Genomic DNA, 23,349 nt, shown 5'->3' on the forward strand with positions numbered 1-23,349 from the left:
AATAGTTAATATTATAAGAATAACCATACTACCCAAAGCAATCTACAGATTCAGTGTAATTCCTATCAAAATACCAGTGACATTCTAAACAGAAACAAAGAAAAATTCTAAAATTCATGTGGAACTACAAAAGACCTCAATTAGCCAAAGCAGTCCTGAGCAAAAAACACAAAGCTGGAGGCATTACACTACTTGACTTCAAAATATACTACAAAGCTATACTAATCAAAACAGCTTGGTATTGGCATAAAAACATTCACATAGATCAATGGACCAGAATAGAGAACCCAGAAATAAATCCATGCATATACAGCCAAGTAATTTTTGACAAAGGTGCCGGGAATATACACTAGGGAAAGAACATCCTCTTTAATAAGTGGTGCTGGGAAACTGGATATCCATATGTAGAAGAAGAAAACTAAATTCCAATTTCTCACTTTTTACAAAAAATGGCTCAAAGTGAATTAAACACTTAAATGTAAGACCTGAAACTATAATAGTACTAGAAGAAAACAAAGGGGAAACACTCCAAGACACTGGTCTGGGCAAAAATTTTATGGAGAAGACTTTTCAAGTACAGATGACAAAAGCAAATATATACATATGAGATTACACCAAACTAAAAAGCTTCTGCACAGCAAAAGAAACAATCAACAGTGCAAAGAGGTAACCAGCAGAATGAAAGAAAATATTTGCAAACTATTCATCTGACAAGATGTTAATATCCAGAATAGACAAGGAGCTTAACAGGAAAACCCCAAATAATCCAATTTAAAAATGGGCAAATGACCTAAATAGACATTTCTCAAAAGAAGACCAACAGACAAATAAGTGGCCAACAGATAAATAAATGGCCAACAGAAAAATTTTAAAAATGCTCAACATCACTACTGAGGGAAATGCAAATCAAAACTACAATGACATGTCATCTCACCCTAGTTAGAATGGCTGATATAAAAAAACCCAAAAAATAACAAATGCCAGGATGCAGAGAAAAGGGGAGTCTTATAGTGTTGGTGGGAATGTAAATTAGTACAGCCTTTTTGGCAAACAATACGAAGATCCTCAGAATAAAAATAGAGCTACCATGTGATCCAGAAATCCCACTGCTGGGTATTTATCCAGAGGAAGGGAAATTAGCATACTGAAGAGATATCTGCACCCTCATGTTTAGTGCAGCACTATGCACGATAGCCAATATATGGAAATAACCTATGTGTCCATCAACCGATGAATGAGTAAAGAAAATGTGGTGTATATATACACACAGTGGTATACTACTCATCCATGCAAAAGAATGAAATCCTGTCATTTGTGGCAACATGGATGAGCCTAGAAGACATTATGTTAAGTGAAATAAGTCAGGAACAGAAAGATAAATACCATATGTTCTCATATGTGGAAACTAAAAAAAAAGTTGAGCTTTTAGAAGTAGAGAGAATTGTGATTATCAGAGGCTGGAAAAGGGGTGGGGTTGAGGGAGTAAGGAGAAGTTTGTTAATGTATACAAAATTACAGCTAGATAGGGAAAACAAGTTATAGTGGTGTAGAGTTGTGTTAGGCATCTATAATTAACAATTTATTATATGTTCTCAAATAGCTAGAAGAGAGGAGCTATGGTGTTCTCATCACAAAGAAATGATAAATTTTTGCAGTGATGGAGATGCTAATTACCCTTATTTGATCACCACAAATTGTATACATGTATTGAAGTATAACTCTGTACCCCACAAATACGTATAATCAGTATGTATTTATTACAAAATAAATTTTTAAAGATTTTTTTTGCCTTAGGGGTTTTCCTTTCCCCTCGCTCCTTTCCCTTCTCTTTTATTTATTTATTTTTTCCTTCTCTTTTAAATCATCTAATTTTACATTCTATTTGCCTATAATTGGAAATGTGCTTAAGGGATACAACAGTCATCGGGGATAAAATAGTCATCAGGACTTTTTTTTTTAAACTCGGTGAAGGCGATGGAACGTTTGCCTCCTAACCCTAGGATCTAACAATTCTCTAGTACTTTAGAGAGTATTATGTTACTGTTTTCTGTATCTGCATTAAGTGTAATGTTTATATCTAAGTATTTTCCACATTCCTTGATAAGCTAAATAAGAATCTTTCTAAAATAGTTGAGACAACTGAAAAAGGACAGAGGCAACTTTTTGAGGAGCCTACTTTTCTAGAATAAGTATTTATTAACCTCAATGGGATGTAGAGTTATTAGTGAGTCTTAAAATTAATACTATATTTATACCACTAAATATACATAGAGGGTAGAAAGAAGTATAATATACCTTTAAAATACTGAAAGAAAAAACTGCCAGCTAAGAATACTATGCCCAGCAAGGCTATCCTTCAGAAATGAGGGGAAAATAGTGTATTTTCCAAACAAACAAAAGCTTCAGTAGTTCACCACCACATGACCAGCCCTACAAGAAATCCTCAAGGAAGTCCTGCATCTGGAATCTGAAAAACAATAATCACTACCATGAATACACAAGAAAGAACAAAACCCATTGGTTGAACAAAAATGTAATTGAGAGAGAAAGAAACTAAATCTTATCACCACAAAAAGCCATAGTGACAACGTAATAATGCCCCTGCTTTATTCTGATTTTAGTTATTTTGGTCTTCTCTCTTTTTTCTTGGCCAGTCTAGATAAAGATTTGCAAATTTTGTTGATCTTCTAAAGAATCGACTTTTGGTTTTTTTGATTTTTCTCTATTTTTTTAAATTCCCTGTTTTATATATTTCTGTTGTAATCTTTGTTATTTCTTACTTATCTCTACTTTTGGTTTAGTTTGCTCTACTTTTTCTGTTTTCTTAAGGAAGAAGTTTACATTACTGATTTGAGATTTTTTTTTTTTTTTGTCTTTTTTTGTCTTTTTCCGTGTCTGGCAACGGATCACAACCCTCAGTGTTGCCCCCGTACCGGACCGGGGACCGGCAACGGGACCGCAACCCTCGGCGTTGCTCCCGCGCCTCGCTCAGCCAGTGAGCGGGAACCGGTCTGTATGTGGGATCCGAACCCTCGGGCGGGAGCGCCGCCGCGCTTCCCAAGCGGCGCTCTTATCCAGTGCGCCACCGGGCCGGCCCCTGATTTGAGATTTTTAAAAAATATTTAATATAGATGTTTGCAAGTATGAATCTTCCTTTAAGCACTGCAAAAAGAAAAAAAAAAGAATTTGGGCGCAATAGGCTTTTAAAATGACAAATTAATTCCATGTATTTTTTTAGACCACAATGGATTAAAACTAGAGATCAATAACAAATGGAACTCTGGAAACTATACAAATACGTGGAAATTAAACAACATTGTACTTAATGACATATGGGTCCAAGAAGAAATTAAATAGGAAATCAAAAAATTTATTGAAACGAATGAAAATAATGACACATCATACCCAAACCTGTGGGATATTGCAAAAGCAGTACTAAGGGGAAATTTATTGCAATAAATGCTTACTGCAGAAGAATGGAAAAATGGCAAGTAAACAACCTAACCCTTCACCTTAAAGAACTAGAAAAACAACAATCCAAACCCAAAGTTAGTAGACAGAAAGAAGTAATTAAGATAAGAGCAGAACTAAATGAAATAGAAACCAAAAAATGATACAAAAGATCAATGAAACAAAAAGTTGTTTTTTTGAGAAGATAAAATTTACAAGCCATTAGGGAGGCTAACTAAAAAAAGAAGATACAAATAACAAAAATTAGAAATGAAAAAAGGAGATATTACAACCAATACCTCAGAAATACAAGGAATCATTAGAGACTACTATAAACAACTATGCACCAACAAATTAGAAAATCTGGAGGAAATGGATAATTTTCTAGACACACACAAGCTACCAAGACTGAACCAAGAAGACGTAGAAAATCTGAACAGACCAATAACAATTGAAGAGGTTGAAGCTATAATCAGCAGTTTCACAAAAAAGAAAAGCCCAGGACCAGATGGCTTCACTGCAGAATTCTACCAAACCTCTAAAGAAGAATTAATACCAGTTCTCTACAAACTATTCCAAAAAATCGAAACAGAGGCCATTCTCCTGAACCCATTCTATGAGGGAAACATCACCCTGATACCAAAACCAGACAAAGATACAACAAAAAAAGAAGACTACAGACCAATATCTTTGATAAATAATAGATACAAAATTCTCAGTAAAATACTAGCTAATAAAATACAGCAACATATACATAAAATTATACACCATGATCAAGTGGGATTCATCCCAGGGATGCAAGGTTGGTTCAACATATGCAGATCAATAAATGCAATATACCACATCAGCAGAATCAAAGACAAAAACCATATAATCATCTCTGGATGCTGAAAAAGCATTTGACAAAATTCACCATTCATGATAAAGACTGTATAAATTGGGTATAGAAGGAAAGTACCTCAACACAAAGCCATATATGACAAACCCACTGCCAGTATCATCCTGAATGGGATGTATCATCCTTAAGAACAGGAACAAGACAAGGATGCCCACTCTTGCCATTCCTATTTAACACAGCATTGGAAGTACTAGCCAGAGCAATCAGAAGAGAAGGAAATACAGGGCATCCAGGTTGGAAAAGATGAAGTCAAAGTGTCCCTGTTTGCAGATGATATGATTGTATATATAGAACAGCCTAAACACTCTACAAAAAACCTCTTAGATTTGATAAATGATTTCAGCAAAGTTGCAGGATAGAAAATCAACACGCAAAAATCAGTAGCATCTTTATACTCTGAGAATGAACTAGCAGAAAAAGAAATCAAGGAAGCTAGCCCATTTACAATAGTCACTAAAAAAATAAAATACCTAGGCATAAAGTTAACCAAGGATGTGAAAAATCTCTGCAATGAGAACTGCAAACCACTGTTGAGAAATTAAAGTGGACACAAGAAGATGGAAAGATATCCCATACTCTTGGATTGGATGAATTAACATTATGAAAATGTCCATACTACCCAAAGTGATCTACAGATTCAACACAATCCCCATCAAAATTCCAATGACATTCTTCTCAGAAATGGAAAAAAACAATTCTAACATTCATGCAGAGTAACAAAAGACCATGAATAGCCAAAGCAATCCTGAGCAAAAAACCAAAACAAAACAAAACAAAAACTGGAGGCATAACACTACCTGACTTTAAACTATACTACAAAACTATAGTAACCAAAACATCATGGTATGGACATAAAAACAGACACATGGACCAATGGAACAGAATAGAGAATCCAGAAATCAACCCATACACCTACAGCCATCTGATCTTTGACAAAGGCACCAAGACTACACACTGGAGAAGAGAATGCCTCTTCAGTAAATGGTGCTGGGAAAATTGGACATCCATATGTAGAAGAATGAAGCTAGATTCATACCTCTCACCATATACCAAAATCAACTGAAAGTGGATTAAAGAATTAAATATACATCCTGATACAATAAAACTCCTCAAAGAAAACATAGCAGAAACACTTCAGGATGTAGGATTGGGATAGACTTTATGAATACAACACCAAAAGCATGGGCAACCAAAGGAAAAAATAAACAAATGGGATTATATCAAACTAAAAAATTTCTGCACAGCAAAAGAAACAATTAATGGAGTGAAAAGACAACCAACAGAATGGGAGAAAATATTTGCAAAATATGCATCTGACAAAGGATTAATATCCAGAATATACAAGGAACTAAAACAACTTAATGCAAAAAGACAAGTAACCCAATTAAAAAATAGGCAAAGGATCTGAATAGGCATTTCTCAAAGAAAGATATACAAATGGCCTGTAGACATGTGAGAAAATGCTCAACATCACTCAAGATTTGGGACATGTAAATCAAAACCACTTTGAGAGACCATCTTATTCTAGTTAAGATGGCTAATATCTGATAGACTGAGAATGATAAATGCTGGTGAGGATGTGGAGAAAAAGGAACCCTTGTACACTGTTGGTGGGACTGCAAAATGGTGCAGGCTTTATGGAAAATGGTTTGGAGGTTCCTCAAATAATTACAGATAGATCTACCATATGATCCAGCTGTACAACTGCTGGGTATATACCCAAAGGAATGGAAATCATCATTTTGAAGGGATCTGTGTACTTCCATGTTTATTGTAGCACTATTTACAATAGCAAAGAGTTGGAACTGCCTAAATGCCCATCATCAGATGAGTGGATAAGGCATACCCAAAGGAATGGAAATCATCATTTTGAAGGGATCTGTGTACTTCCATGTTTATTGTAGCGCTATTTACAATAGCAAAGAGTTGGAACTGCCTAAATGCCCATCATCAGATGAGTGGATAAGGAAACTGTGGTATATCAGCACAATGGAATACTACTCTGTTGTAAAAAAAGAAAGAGATGCTACCATTCGCAGCAACATGGATGGACTTAGAGAAAATTATGTTTTCTCTAAACCACATGTTCTCACTTATATTTGGGATCTAATAAAATTAAATAAATAAATATACAAATGAGTAAACGGAGTGGGAGGGTGACACAACAATCATAATAATTCCTTGAATTTCCTAAGATAAGTGTACAGATATGTTTTTGGCCGTGGGGGGTGGGGGAAGGAGTGGGAAAAAGGAAGAATTGGTAAAGGGGCACAAAAATCAACTACATTGTATATTGATAAAATAAAAAATAAATTAAAATAAATATTTAACATTATACAAAGTTTTGGCAGATTTAAATACATAGCATTTTCTCAAAAAATGTAAAAATGCATATTAGTTATTTCTTTGTAAAGACATGTAATTGTATATGTGAAATTGAAATGCCAACGAAAGTAAGATTGTTTTTCAAAAGAAAAGAGAAAACAAAAAAAAGTGCAACTTTTTGTAGAAAATTAAAAGCTAAAGAGGAGAGATCACTTCTTGGCCTTTTGGCTAAGATCAAGTGTAAAAGCTAAAGCGGAGAATGTAGTTAGACCAAATTAAAGTAAGTCTGTTATAACCAGGGCTAATTAGAACAGCTTGCTGTATTGGATGCTATTCTTTCTGCTCCATAACAACTTAGCCTTATCAAAATAGTTTAGCAATTGTTTTCAAAATCAACATCATTAATGACATGATGTGTGTGCCTTTATATATTTATTGTCCTTCTGTGAAATAAAAGTCATGTTCTAGTTACTTTATTCCAAAGTAATAAAAAATAAGCTATAATGTGAAAAAATAAATGACAAATTATCTCTGAATTTCCACCTCTATCTTTAACATTTTAAAATTTTCCTTATATGTTCATATTCCTTGTGTGTTTAGTAGAAGCCAATTTAAAATAGATGTATTTATTTTGGGAAGTTTTCTTTTTGATTAAATTTTGAGGTATCAAAGTTGAAAGAAAAATTTTTATTGTATTTTTTCTCTGAAAAAAATTATTTTTCTTTCAACAGTGTTTTGTAGTCTTGTACTTCTTTTGTTAATTTTATTCCTAAGTATTTTATTTTTTTAATGCTATTATAAATGGAATTGTTTCCTTAATATCATTTCAGATCATCATTGCTAATGTCTAGAAATATAACTGTTTTTTGTACATTGAATAAAAAGTGTGTACTCTTCCCCACCTTTTTGATTGCATTTAAGAATTTTATTTCTATTCTTAACTTTGATTTTTATCATCTATTTATATAACGAACATGTATTGTGTGCCTCTTATGCACCCTGATATATTAGATTTTAAAATAAATACATAGAGAAGGGGAGAGGGCTGACCAGTTAGCTTAGTTGGTTAGTGTGCAGCCTTGTAACACCAAGGTCATGGGTTTGGATCCCTATACCGGCCAGCCACCAAAAGAAAAAAAAAGGGGGAGAAGACAGAGTTTCAGCTGAGAAAACAGCATAAAAGATTTAAAAGTATATGGTATATTTATGTTGTTACTAAACAGTAAAGCATCAAAAGTTGCAGTGCTTTAGAAAGATAAAAGTTATGATCAGTCTCTAGAGAACCTTGAATGACATGTTGAAAAGTTTGACTTTGTTCTGTAGGTCTATCAAAACCAGTGAAGGCTTTGATGATAAGAAAAAAAAATCAGGTTATATATTGAAAATATATACAAGATTATATACAGGTTATGTACAAGAAAATACTTTGGCAGTGTTGAGAAAGAAATAGAAAAATACAGTATTACGAATATTGAATAAAATAAATAAAACTTCGGCTCTTTTAAAATGTTATTTGGTAGTATTGAACTAAGAGTTTTAAATATAGTTTTTCCTTGAGGTCTTTTAACTTGTTACTTTATCAACAGTCCCCTTCCAGACTCCGCTATATAAAATGACCTTTTTCTTCCACTCTACATTTATTTTCCTCTGTAGCATTTAGTAACGTCAATTGTAGTATATAAACCCACTTGTTTGGCTACTGTCTGTTTCCTTCTTACAAGATTGTAAGTTCCATGAGAGCAAGGACTTTTGTTCAGTGTTTCTCCCAGTGTTTAGAACAGTGTCTAATTTATAACATTTAATAAATATTTAAGTGAATTAATAAATATTCAAATTAAGATGATCACAATGTTTTATGTGGTTTATAATGTGGGGCAGCAGTAAGATAAGGTCTTTGTTCCTTCCTAAAAAGTCCTGTTTAAAAGTTGTTTCTTTTCCCTTTCTTCCAGAGTTTATATTCAGAGCACCAATCAAATTAAGCAAGGCTGGGGAACTTCGTGAGGAATTTGAAAGCCTGAGAAAGGTATAGTATGTATATTGTCATGACATTTATTTTCTTAAATTGAAATAATGACACTAAAGAATGCTTAGTGGGAGTTTTGATTTACAGGTTGAGTATCCCTTATCCAAAATGCTTTGGACCAAAAGTATTTCAGATTTTGGATTTTTTTTGATTTTTGGAATATTTGCAGAATATATACCAGTTGAGCATCCCTAATCAAAAAATCCAAAATTCACAATGCTCAAATGAGCATTTCCTTTTGAGTGTCATGTTGGTGCTCAAAAAGTTTCGGATTTTGGAGCGTTTCGATCTTTGGATTTTTGGAATAGGGATGCTCAACGTGTACTAGGGTTTTTTAAAATTCACAATGAAGAGCTTGTCTTTCTTTATAATTCCTTATACCAGTCCAGTGAGATTTGGAGCTATAATGGAAGTACAGTATACCTTAACTAATTCCTTCTTAGTTCTTTCAAAGGTGAAAATGTAGCTCACAGGGCCTATCACAACTGCTACAATAACTGGCCACCAAGAGATGTATTCTTGGCACCTTTAATTAATTCCTTCTTAGTTCTTTCAAAGGTGAAAATGTAGCTCCCAGGGCCTATCACAACTGCTACAATAACTGGCCACCAAGAGATGTATTCTTGGCACCTTTAACAAGTGTTATTGCTAATAATTGCTTGTATTATTTTTTCTCTCATCTTGCAAGGTTCCTCTAATTATACATAGCTGGTGTTATTTTTTATTGCTTTCACTCTAAGTACTCCAGAAGAACTGTAACATAGGCCAGTAATGGGGTAGTGAGATTTCTTAGTTAGAAAATGTTTACCATTAGGAAAGCTTTTAGCTATGTTCACATCATGTTATTTTTGATGTTTTCAAACTAATTGGGAATCAGCTACAGAATTAAGAGTCCAAAAAGGCTGGGAATAAGAAGTATGTTGCTGGATTTGTGTCATTCTTCCCTGGCCTTCTCCCTGTACCTGCCTTCCCTCATCCACCCTTGTAATAGATTAGGTAGTCATTCTACACATGGATATTTAATATTTTATAAAGGTAAGTAATCCACTTAATCTGATTCAGGCATCATTGTAAAACAGGAGTGAGACAATAACATTATTGTCACATTTTATATTGAATGAAAAATCAGTGTTTAGCAAAGCATCTTAAATAGAAAAGATAATGGAAAACTGCTTAATTACTATTGTTTTTTGACCTTCCCTTTTAAATGACAGTATCATATGTTGACTTGGATCCTCATGCTCCTTTTATATTGGTACACTTACAAAGCTTTTTTTTCTATATAGAAAAAATTATTTTCAGGAACTACATCAAAAGAACTATTGGTTCTTCTTATATTAGTCTCTCAAATTTCAGAATATGCAGATATTTACTACTGAAATACCTTTTCAGAAACATTGAGAATATGGGATTTTTTCTTTTGGCAGTTGGCTGGTATGGGGATCTGAACCCTTGACCTTGGTGTTATAACACTGGTCTGTAACCAACTGAGCTAACTGGCCAACCCCCAAGAACATGGAAATTTTAAAGCCGGTTTGAGTATAATCTTAAGGAGGGAAAACAAGGAGTTGGAGAAAAAGGAGATAAAGAGAAGGCATAGTAAGATTAGAGGATTTTTATAAGCTTTGGGAAAGAGAAAGAAACCTTGATGAACTGTATTTTTGTTCTTGTTAGGAGGGAGGGACAGGACAGTGGTTTTAAAAGGAGTTGATGATGTAATGTTGTTACTGAGTGAAGGCAGGACAATCTCATCCTGTGTAAACTGGCTTGGGTTTGAGAGACACTCACCTATGTCATTTGGGGTAATTAAAAGTTAGCTACAGGTTCCTCTCTCCCATCCTAATTACCCAAGTTATCATATATCCATTGTACAGTCTGAAAATGGAAATCCAAGACATAAAAGCAAAAGGTGCTAATATGGCCTATCCATACAATGGAATACTATTCAGCAATAAAAAGGAATGAAACGCTGATTCGTGCTACCACATTATGAACCTCAAAAAGATACTAAGTGAAAGAATCCAGATACAAGAGATCATATACTGTATGATTGCATTTATAGAAAATGTCCAGAATAGACAAGTGTATAGAGACAGAAGATTAGTAATTGATTGGAGCAGGGGGTGGGAACAGGAATTAACAGTAAATGGGCATGAAGGATTTTATTGGAGTGATGAAGATTTCTAAAACTGATTTATAGTATATTTAACAACATTGTAAATTTACTAAAAACTATTAAATTATATACTTGAAATGGGTGAATTATATGATATGTAAAATATGCCTCAAGCTATAAAAAATATTAAAAGGCACTAAACATTTGGACGGAGGATTATATAGAGAAAAAGATGTCTGTTAGAATACTGTCTTCTGAAACAAAGCAAATTCTATTTATAATTATTTGGATGATTTCCCAAGGGAGGAAGACCTTTAAAAGTGTCTACTGAGCAAGGAATGGTAAATAGAAGTGAATTCTACACAACTCATTATTACTAATTTAATATATAACATAATACTAATATACTTTATTGTTTTAAGTGACAGTAAAAACCTTTATAAGGGCTGTAAAAAGTTACCAAGAAATTTTATTCCCCTAATTCTAGTTCTTTCAGAAGTGTTACTATAACAATCATAGATTATCTCCTATGGTGGATTTTAGGAACAAACCAGATTGGGGTAAGGGAACTACTATACAGCAGAACTGATTTCTCTCTTTTTTTTTTATTGGTTATGGATATTCATGTGATACAAAGCTGATTGTCACTCCTCATGCCTATGATGTGAGGGCCAGATTCATACTGGCAAGTTGCATTTGTACCCTGTGTCCCCCACCCAGTTACCTCCATTTTGTAGCCCATAGAATGTTCTCTCCCTCTGCAAGTCCAACGCACTACTGTCAGAACTGATTTCTTTCAGGTACTGAACCAGGGTCTAGGGGCCTGCTAAAGACAGAGAGGTGTGTTCTTAATGTCCTCTCTAGCCTAAGACCTTTGAGTTTTATGCTTACTGAAGTTACTGTAAGTTCTAAATTTTATGATTTTGTGAATAGATTTATATCTTTAAATATGTTTAAATTTTTTTCTTTCTGCCATGTGTTGCAGTTAATTTTATCTTTTTTAACATAAGAAAAATAATGCAGAAATATGCAGAGTGAAATGTGAAAGTGCCCCTTTACCTTTCTTCCCAGTGTCTTCCTTGAGGTAACAAGTGTTAATAGTTCAGTGTATATCTCAGACCCCTTATGTGCTTGTGCACACACACACACACACACACGCTTTAGTTTTTTCCAGCATAAATGAGATCATAATGTATATTTATTAATTAATCACATATTTATTTTGCTCTAATATGTGTCATGCACTGTGGATACAGTGTTAAAGTTGATACCCAGGGTCCCGTAATAACTTCGTATAGCATACATTATACGAAGTTATACGAAGAAATGGAAAAAAACAATTCTAACATTCATGCCAAGGGAATTCCTTTCTAGTGGGGAAGACAGACAAGAAATAAGCAAACAAATATTTAATATATGTTAATAAAGCAGGGTAAGAAGAGCTCTAAGGGGGTGGGAGGGAAACTTGAGGAGACACAAAAAGACAGTGGTTAGTTAGTCTCTCAGAGGAGGAATCATTTGAACTGAGACCTGAAAAAGGCAAGGGAGCAAACCAAGTAAAGGTATGAGTAAGGAGCATTCCAGGCAAAGGGAGCAGCAAATGCAAAGGCCCTGAGACAGAAACAAGTTTGGCTTGTTCAAGGAACAAGGTCAGTGTGGCTGGAGCTGAGTGTGCATGTGGGAGTGGAAGGGTGGTATGAGGATTTGGTAGGAGATATGTTGGAAGACATACAAGGTCAAGGAAAGCCTATCTGACACGGTAAAGAACCTAAATTTATTTTAGGTATGATGGGAAACCAGTAATATGATCTGACATTTACTTTTAAAAGGTCTCTGGTTGCTATGTGGGGAATAGATTGTAATGAGCCTCAGAGACCCCCAAATAATAACTCAAACAAATTAGGTATGTGGGATTCCTGCTAAATGAGTAGATTTTTGCTGCTCTTGCCATAAAAACAAACAGAAAAAATGGGTAACTATGTGAGATGATGGATGTTATTTTGCTTCACTATAGTAACCATTTTGCTGTCTACATGTATCCCATAACATCATGTTGTATTCCTTAAATATACACAATAAAGCTTATTTAAAAAACAGATTAGGAGTTTTATTTTTCTCAGGTAACAAAAAAACTGGAGGTAGGCAGACAGGGCTAATATGGCAGCTCCATGACATCAGAGATTTGGGCTCCTTTTGTTTTTCTATTTAGACATCTTCAAGTGTACTTGTCTCCTTGTGGTGTGAGATGGCTGATCCTTCTCTAGAATTACATCCAGGCAGAAGGGGACAGGCCAACTGAATGAGGTCATTTTACAGAGCTTTTTCCAAAGACCCCCTCCCAGGGCATTCACCCGTATTTTATAGTTCAGTTTCACAGATTCCCTCTAGGTGCTAGGGAGGCTGGGAAGCATACATAATATTTTAGCTAGGTATGTTAACTTCCTGAATAAAATCAGGGCTCTCCCAATAAGGAAGCAGAAAATGGATATTGGGTAGGCAGCTAGCAGTCTCTGCCTCATGAGACAACAATGAAAATAGGACCAGGTAGGACACTTTTGGAGTAAGCAATGTGTTGGGTTTAACCAGGCTTGGAATTTTGCGTGAAGTATGACAGTGAGAGGTGCAGTGGACTTGAAGTTGTATACAAGGAAGTTATTATAGTTTTGGATCATGGATCTAGGTTATATAAAGACATGAGGGATATAATGGACAATGAAAGAGTGATAGGGTCAATGGACTGGAAGCTTTGGTGGTGAAAAAGAATATTAAAAATAGGATCACTAGCATATAAATAAAACTGGAAAGCTAGGAAATGGTGATCTAAATGTGAAAAGCTTAAATGGGAAGTGGGTAAATTGGAAGGTGGTTTATTTATTGGACATCATGAGGTTTAGTTTATGACCCTGGGAGTAGATAACTGAGATAGGATGGAGGAAAGATTTATTTAACGAGGAGACAAAGATTTATTAACGAGAGAGTACACTGATATTGAAATCTTTGGGAATGATCACATGAGTAGTGGGAGAGAGAATGAAATTTAGGTGCTAAATTTTACTGTGGATAGGGGGAGTGGCAAAGAGGGATCATGGGTGTTACAGTTTGATGATAAATTCTTCAGAGAAGCTAGGATTTTTGAGGAATATGATCTATTGTATGACTTGCTTTTTTTACTTAATTTTTTTTTCAGGAGGAGGGGTCTTTTATATAGGTACGTTTTTATTCTGCATATTTCATAGTATGGAGGAAGCATAATTCACTTAGCCATTCCATTATCATTGGGCATTTAAATTGTTTCCTGTTTCCCTCGAATTTAAAGAGATGCAGCGCTGAGTACCCATACGCCCATACCGCGACCGGCAACGGGATTGCAACCTTCGGTGTCGCGCCCGCACTGCGCTCAACCAGTGAGCGGACCGGTCTCTATGTGGGATTCGAACCCTCGGCGGGAGCGCCACCGTGCTCCCAAGCGCCGCACTCTACCGAGTGCGCCACCGGGCCGGCCCAATAAAAAATAATTTTTAAGAAGAATTTCAATATTGATCTCTTTTTATTTTTCCATTTTATGTGAGACTGTTGGTCATCTTTGTCTTTTGAAATAATTGATTCATCTCTGTAAGCTGTTTGTTGTTTAGATTAAGCTTATTATTTGCACCATTAGTTCTTCTGCTTATATAATTTGTTAGATGCTTAACTCTGACCATGTGGTTAAATAATAGTTGTTTTATTTTAGTGATGGGAAACACATAGTCCTGCATGCTCTTGTTTTTCTTTTTTGAATCATTGAACTCTGAAAGATTGAAGGTGGGAAAAAGAAACCAGCTTGTGCTTCTAGGCTATATATCTCTCTGGTTTCTGTAGTGAGAAAGATGAACTGCTTTCAGTAATTCTGTGGATCACATGAGTGGTTTAGGCTTACTCTGGATTGGTTTGCTGACCTATCTCGTTTTTTTTCTTCCTCCCCTCTGGTTCATTTTTAAGGAGTATTTTCTCCTCATTGTTGGCCAAATTATTCAAGAAGTAGCATGCACTTCCTAGTCCTTAGCCAGGGAACAGAGTAATCAGATATGGTCATTGGGTTACTGAAGAGAATCAATAGTAGCTCTGTAAAGCAGTCATTAACTTTTGTGAAGGGATTTTTTTAAAAGTAAGTAAACTTTTAAGACCTAATTATCTTTGAAATTATATTTCAAAAATTCCTTTTATTGTCTTTCTGCATAGAACTGTAAAATATGAAGTATTTTATTGAATACTGAATCTTGAGCTGGCCTTCCCCTTATTTTTTAAAATTTACTTATTTTAGAAGAAGCCTGTAATTTACCTAGGAAGTTTAAAATAATGTGCTATCACACCACAGAAAAAACAGGTTGTTGGCTTATTTTTAAAAGTTTTTTCCTATTAGATTATAAATCTTTCAAGATGGATCTGTTTCTTTTAGTCTCTTTAACTCTACCACATCTATAATATCTTGCACATATGTATTTACCAGGTGCTTATTGAATTGAATTGCTGATCATCTAGTTTGAAAGCCTCTTCTTTTATGAGAAATGACTTGTTTAAGGATGTACAGCTGGTCATGATAGAGCTAGATGCATTTAAAAATGTCTAGGGTTCTATTTGCTACATTATTTGCTATTTTTTTCTTCTTTCCTTTGAAATGTTATATAATCTTTGAGGAAATTCCCACTTTTTGCATGTGCTGGCATGCCTCTTTTACAACCAGAAAATAGGTACGGGATCTCATAGTATATATTTAAGAACAGGTAAGATGTTTGGTACTAAGGAGAAGGAAAAACTTTGAAAAGAATACGTTTTAATTGTGACTACATGAGGGGAAAACAGCTTATAGGATCTTAAAATCTAAGAATGTTAGACATGGTTGTCTCCTTTTGCTGTTTACAACTACCCAGATGAGGAGAAACAGCTTTATCAAGTAATGTGCTTTTCAGAGAAGAGAACACACTTGGGAAATTCAAAGCATGATCAAATTTAATTAGAATAGCAGGTTACTCAGGTTATTTCTGCAATGTGCTGTTTTTCCTTGTCTCTTTCATTTATGAGAGGGAGGATCAGTAGTTATAAGATTACTGTAATGGTATAATTGTTTTTATGGTTTAGAGAATAGTTCAAATAAAATCATTTCAAAACTTCTTGAAAGCCAAATTAGGGAATTTTCCAGAATCAGCAGCAACTATTCTGTCTCTAGTACAAAATAAAATATTTTGTTAAAGTGTCTGATTAGTGAAGCTTTTAATAAATTAGAATAGCTTTATTTTTTTTCTGCTTATAAAAGTAAGCAGCATTGTTTACAATTCCCCTGAATTGTTAAAAAAAAAAAAGTTCAGTTTATAAAAAAGGTTTAAAGAAAGGAAAAATCACCAGTAATCATGTCACATAATAAGCATATTTAATATATTTTCTCTCTCTCTCTTTCTTTTTCTGTTTTTTATTTTAACATTTACTTGTACATTTTTTTGTGAGATACAGTGTGTTGTTTCAATACGTGCATATACTGCCCAATTATTCACTTAGAGTAGATAGCATAGTTTTGTACCTGATAGTCCATCATTTCTCCTCACCCCCAGCCGCACACCCCCACCCTCCTAACTTCTGGTAACCATTATTCTACTCTCTACTTATTTTGATAACCATATTTAAATGCTTATCATAAATTTAAACTTAAGACTTTCTCAGTAGATTTAGGATCATGCTATACATGCCATTTTTACTGCCCTTTTTTATTTAGCGCATCATATGAAGCTTTCTGTGTCAATAAATAATAAATCCATGTCAACATTGTTAACGGCTATATAGAATTACAGAAAATATTGTTGTAATATATCATATATATATCAGGATTTTCCTTAAAGCCAAACCATTCAAGTAAGAGAAATAACTTTTAAAAATATAATAATATGTAGAAAAGATTCGACAAGATAAATTTATTTTAAAAATACACATCTCTAGCCAGATTTTGTAAGAATTCACAAGTAATTTGCTTTCAGTGATGAGTGCTCCCTCTGAAATTGTGAACTTGGTTATATTTATATGGATTGAGATGAGGGTTTAAGGTTTCATTTGCTGCTTACATCTGAGAGTCAATGTTTTGTTTATCTCAAACGTAAAAAAAAAATGCAAGTGCTCAACAAATCATAATACAGATAATGTAGATATTTTACCTTAAGCTGAGAAGCAGTAGTATAGTGATTAAGAGCTGACTGCCTGAGTTCAAATCCTGGCTCTGCCACTTGCTAGTATGAGCATTTGGGCAAGCTATTTAATCTCTCCATGTCTCAGTTTCCTGGTCTGTAAAATGGACACCATAGTACCTAGCTTATGGGGTTATTGTGAAATAGTGCCTGGCACATAGTAATCTATATATAAGCATTTATGATTGTTATTTAATATTTGGAATTCTAAAAACATCTAGCCCAAAGTAACCCACTCCATTGCTGCCATTTATTTGTTTGAGTAAGAAATGGCAGATTGTCAAAAAGTCATTGTTGGAGGATGGAGAGTTAATTAATTCCCAGTTTTATTGAACTTTGGGTAGTGAAGGCTTGTCTTTGCCTTTTCACAGTTGACTTTCTATTTCTCATGAGTGCCCTGCTGTTCATTCAGCCTTTTAGCTTGGCAGTTAAACATATGATATGTAGTATGCTGGCTCAATTTTTGTGTAAACTTGGATACCTCTCATAAATTTTATATGCATTTCTACATAATGCATGCAATAATTTAAAACCCATATTAAAGTAATTTTAAATATCTTATTACATATGGGGGAAATTTTGTAAAATGTTACTTTGGAATGAATATTTGGATGTCTTATTCTAAATCCAACATTAAATTGAAACGTGTTCTAGAATTTAAAGTGAAGAGAGCATAGTATCATAAATGTGATTCCTTTAAAATTATGTAAGAACTATAAGAGCAAATCAATAGCTTTGGTGCTATTTGATTGTTCAAATAAAAGTCATGGTCTTAGCCTTGTATGCAAGAGATCATTTGATATGATTTCAGGGTGCAGAGAAATGGAGCTGAGAGTAGTCCTAGCTCACCCAAAATACATTGTTTTTGTGGATAGCATCAGTGTTAGTCACCAGTTAGACCCTATACAAGTGGTAACTGTTAGTGCCAACTGAGAGTCTAGGAACTAGACAGAATATAAGGCATCAATTGCTCTAGATACCAAATTAAATTGAAATTTTCTGATGCTAATTTGATTATCTGACAAGTTCATCATGAAACAATGATTCTGAAACAATGATTCTGAAACAGTGGTCCCCAACTTTTTTTTTTTACCAGTTTGTATTATACTCCTTTCATAATCCCCATATTATATTCATAAATAGTATGAGTTTAAAATATTTTAAATATCTTCTATTGAAGAATAAGCCCTGGACATCACCAAAAATATGTATTCAACCTGTTGAGCTAGTGATATTTAGTAGGTGCAACCTTATGGATTATAACTGTCTTATTTGTTAGACTTTTAAAAAGAGATTGAAAATTAACTTAAAGATTCCCATTACTATCCTTGTGATCCCCCTTAGGAGTTGGGTCCCAGTTAGAGAACCATTGGCCCAGAGATAACTAGAAAATGAATAAAATGTATATAACTCATAATTTACTGCATGTTTTCACATGTTATCTTATTTTATATGAAAAATCTGTTATCACTTGTCAGTGGAAAGGTAAATGAAACACCATGAGGCTGTATGGTCCTATAGTTCTCACAAATTGTTTCTGTGGTCTACTATCATTGGGTGGCAAACCATTTTACCAATTCAGAAAGAAAATGAGAAAATTACAGATACACGAGCTTCTAGTCTTTCAAGTACCATTGGGGAACTCCCACCAGCCCTGTGCTCATGGCACTGTCTGGTTGGTTATCTTTTATAGTGGAATTAAGAGTTTGGTGGTTCCTCATAAAGCATGGGGCCTGGACTGGTCACCATAATTGGTATGATTTGTGTCAGAATATGTTTGTTGAAAGGACTTTTAAAGATCAGTTAGGCCAACCTCATCACTCTGTTCAACAGCATTCTACTAGAATATAAGCCCTATGTGAACAATGTTGTCATTTTTGGTCAGAGCTATATCCTCAACACTAAAAATAGTACCTAACATATAAAATATGGTACTCTGTAAATATTTGTGGAGCTGAATTTATTGAATACAGACCCCATGTCTGGAACTCAAGTAGGGGAGGGGAAATCAAGGAGGAATAGGTCCCTGATCAAAAGAAGCTTTGTAGTGTCTGGGGGAAGGAGATTTGAAAACAAGTAATTGAACACAAGTAATTTGTGTTAGAAATTCATAATAGAGGTATATTCTGGGTGTAATGAAATGTAAGACCTCATTTGAAACAGTGTGGTGTGTATATTTGAAGTACTAATGAAGAAGATGCACTCTGGAGTAGTTACTTAGCTTTTGAAAGACTGTAATCAGAACCTTCACTCCATATAAGCCCCTCAATTATTTTTATCATCACCAGCACCTGAGGTTTGTTAACTAGCATACTGGATGTTATAATTTTTTTTAAGTTTTAATTTTTGTAACATTCAAACAAATATAAAAGTGGGGAGAACAATAAAATGAACTCCCATGTATCCATCACCTAGATTCACTAATTATGTCGATAAAAAATTACAAAGATAAATAATTTTTTGTGGAGAAATGAGCATTATTGAAGATACACGGATTGGCGACAAATATACAGGTATCTCTGCCTTTGCATGAACAGAGTTTAAGAATCTACTGAAAAAGAATGAAGTTGGACTCTTATACCATACAAAAATTAACTCAAAATGGATCAGAGACCTAAATGTAAGACCTAAAACTATAAACAGAAGTAACCATAGGGCAAAAACTTCATGACGATGGATTTGGCAATGATTTCTTGGATAAGACACCAAAGGTACAGATAACAAAAGAAAAAACAAATTGGACTTCATGAAAATTAAAAAATTTTGTACATCAAGTACATTATCAACAGAGTTAAAAGGCAACCCACAGAATGGGAGAGAATTTTGCAAATCATATATCTGATAAGGGATTAATATCCAGGATATATAGAGAACTCTAAAAACTCAATCACATGCGAAAAAAACTCGATTCAAAGATGGGCAAGGGAATGAATAGACATTTCTTCAAAGAAGATATACAAATGGTCAATAAGCATATGAGAAGATACTTAACATCACTAATCATTAGGGAAATGCAAATCAAAACTATAATGAGATGCCACTTTGCATTCATTAGGATGGCTACTATCAAAAAACCAGAGAACAACAAGTGTAGGGGAGGATATGGAGTAATTGGAACCCTTGTGCACTTTTGGTGGGAATGTAAAATGGTACAATATCTGTGTAAAACATAGATTTGTGTTTCCTCACAAAATTAAAAATAGAATTACTGTTTCATCCAGCAATCCCACTTTTGGGTGTATACCTAAAAGAACTGAAAGCAGGGTCTCAAAGAGATATTTGTACATCCATGGTCATAAAAGCATTATTCACAATAGCTGGGCTGGCCAGTTAGCTCAGTTGGTTAGAGCATTGTGTTATAACACCAACATCAAGAGTTCAGATCCTAACACTGGCCAGCTGCCAAAAAATAAAAAAAGAAGAGACTTCTGGTTAAGGTGGCAGAACAGATGGTCCCCACCGTCACTCTCTCCCACAAATCAACCAATTTACAATCATAAAAAAGCAACAACAGCCAAGATGGGACCACCAGAGCTCAGGGGAAGAGGAGGAGAGACCTACGGAGTGCATGAAGGTGGGAGAAGCCACGATGAGAGAAAGAAAAAACCGCTTGGACTGTTTTGAATCCTGACCGCTTCCAGGCTGGTGCTGCTGAGCACATAAGCAGAAGCTGGCAGAAGCCACAGCTGTGCCTTTTAGATGAAGTTGCTTGGAGGCAGCAGGGGAGAAGAGGGCCTTGGTGGCCCCCAGGCCAGCAAGACCACTAATAGTGTTACCATGAACCCACATAGGAGCAAGGAACCACAACAACTGAAAAAAAGGAGCCACTCAGAGGCCAGTGAGTCATCGTAAGGGACTGGAGCACAGTCCATCCTATGGGAAGTGTTTGGAGCATGGGCGGTGGGGGAGACGGGCCCACCAGGGGAACAATGGGGCACAGCAGGGACAGCTGATCTGCCCCCCCCGCAATCGGCATAGGACCACTCAGAGGAGACCGGTCAGCAATATAGAATTGCATGAGGTGCAGTTTGACGAAAAGACTCGGGCCTAGACCAGAGTTTCTATACAACCCAGGTGCACTGGATCTTACTAGACCTGGAAGTACCTACAAAGTCAACCATTAAAACCTGAGCTGCACAAAAAGCCTTTCTCAGGGAATCAGCAGCTAAACAGCAATTTAGCTCAACCACACAGCTCAGGTACTGGTCCCCACAGGAAGTTCCTCCATTTAGAACTAAGCAAAGGACAACAAATTAGTTCCAGTGCAGAGTTTAAGTGTTGGGAACAGCGAATAATCCAACACAGAACTGAAAGAAAAAACAAAGTACCCACAACCAGAGACAAAGTTTGATATTAACTAGTAAAGGTCTCATTCCACCAAAAAACACCTGTAACACCTAGAAGGACCAGAAGTCCCCTGGGCTACCAAGCCAGAAAGGGGGAAGGGTGGGGGATCTCTGGCCTTGGCCACACCCCCTGACATGCACTACCACCTCAGCAATGACCGTGGAGCCACCACAGGAAGTTCCCCGGGCTCTCCCGAGCTGGAGTGATGGGGGGCCTCAGCCATGCCCCCCTGACATGCGTAACTAGCCCAGCAATGACCACCAAGCCACAGCAAGAAGGGCCTCGGGCTCCCAAGCTGGGGGGGGGAGGGCTTTTATCACACCCCTCTAACATCTGCACCCAGCCCGGCAACAACTAAGCTACAACTGGAAGCCCTCCCCGGTCTCACCTGTGGGAATGAGGGGGGTACCATAGGCCTCATTCCCACTCCTTCTCCTCCTTCCTTCTTCCATCATATTTCCTTCCCCTTTCCCCTCTCCCCTCCCTCCCAACTGCCTGCAACATCATAGAATGTAAAAAAATGTTAATTAAATAAAAAGGAAAAAAAAGAAAAAAACCCACATTATTCACAATAGCTAAAACATGGAAGCAACCCAAGTGTCCTTCAAGAGATGAATGGAAAAACAAAATGTGGTATATACATGCAATGGTTTATTATTTATTTAGCCTTAAATAGGAAGGGAATTATGATACTTGCTACAACATGGATGAGCCTTGAGGACATTATGCTAAGTGAAATAATTCTCAAAAGACAAATACATATGAGGTATCCAGAGAAGTCAAATTCATAGTGACAGAAAGTAGTTGGTTTCCAGGAGCTGGGTGAGTAGGGAATGGGGAGTTATTTAATGAGTATAGAGTTTCAGTTCTACAAGATGAAAAGAGTCCTGGCGATGGATAGTGTAGTGATGGTTGTACAACATGAGGAATGTATTTAATACCCCTGAACCGTACATTTAATAGTGGTTAAGATGGTAAACTTTTGTTATATGTATTTTATGACAATAAAAAAATTGGGGAAAAATGAATCTAGTGAGCCCAATAACTTGTTCTGTGTTAGCTATTAACGGAAAGTTCAACTGCCTGATACTAGCCAAAAGATTAGTTGAATCCTGCTGCTAAAATACTGCTTTGAGGAGCATGTCGATTGAAAGAAAGTTTCAGTTAGACTGGGGGAATAAGTTTTAGCGATCTGTTGCACTGCATGGTGACCACAGTTAATAACGTATATTTCAAAATTGCTTAAAAATAGATTTTTTATGTTTTTACCATAAAAAACATAAGTTGGTGTGGTTATGGATTTGTTAGCTTGATTGAGTATTTCTACAATGTATGCATAGATTGAAATATTTCTACAAGGTATGTACATAGCTTAAAACATCACATTGTACCCCATAAACGTAGTTATTACTTATCAATTAAAAATAAAAAGAAACAAAAAACTACAAAAAAAAAAAAATACTGCTTTGAGAGAACCTGACATGCAAAATGTCTATTGTCTAAAAGGATTGAAAGCCAGCTGGAATTTCATACTTACTGAGCACATTGTATGACCCTCAAAATTTTTTAAGTGTTGTAAAATATATATAACAAAATTTGTATATAAAAATTGATGTTGTTTTCTGTTTTTTTGATTGTAGTCATTCTAGTGGGTGTGAAGTGATATCTCATTGTGGTTTTGATTTTCAGTTCCCTAATGACATATGATGTTGAGTGTCTTTTCATATGTTTATTTGCTTTCCATATATTTTCTTTGGTGTAGTATCTTTTCCAATTTCTGCCTATTTGTAAAATTGGGTTATTTTCTTGTTGAATTTTGAGAGTTTTCTTTTTTTTTTTTTTTTTTTTTGTTTTTTTTCGTGACCAGTAAGGGGATTGCAACCCTTGGTGTGGTGTTGCCCACATCGCGCTCAGCCAGTGAGCGCACCAGCCAGTCCTATATAGGATCCGAACCCGCAGCGGGAGCGTTGCTGTGCTCCCAGCG

At 35.4% G+C, this 23,349-nt stretch overlaps 1 protein-coding gene across 1 annotated transcript in view; it reads left to right on the forward strand.

The window, feature by feature from the left end:
* The window catches only part of RNF169 (ring finger protein 169), a 97,400-nt gene that overhangs the window by 37,905 nt on the left and 36,146 nt on the right, over positions 1-23,349 (forward strand). The window contains exon 3 of the mRNA XM_008590154.1: positions 8,623-8,696. Within this exon, the coding sequence (XP_008588376.1) occupies positions 8,623-8,696 (74 nt within the window). The remainder of the gene's footprint in view (positions 1-8,622; positions 8,697-23,349) is intronic.

The sequence above is a fragment of the Galeopterus variegatus genome, unplaced genomic scaffold (assembly GCF_000696425.1).
Source record: "Galeopterus variegatus unplaced genomic scaffold, G_variegatus-3.0.2 Scaffold5880, whole genome shotgun sequence".
Taxonomy (NCBI): Eukaryota; Metazoa; Chordata; class Mammalia; order Dermoptera; family Cynocephalidae; genus Galeopterus; species Galeopterus variegatus.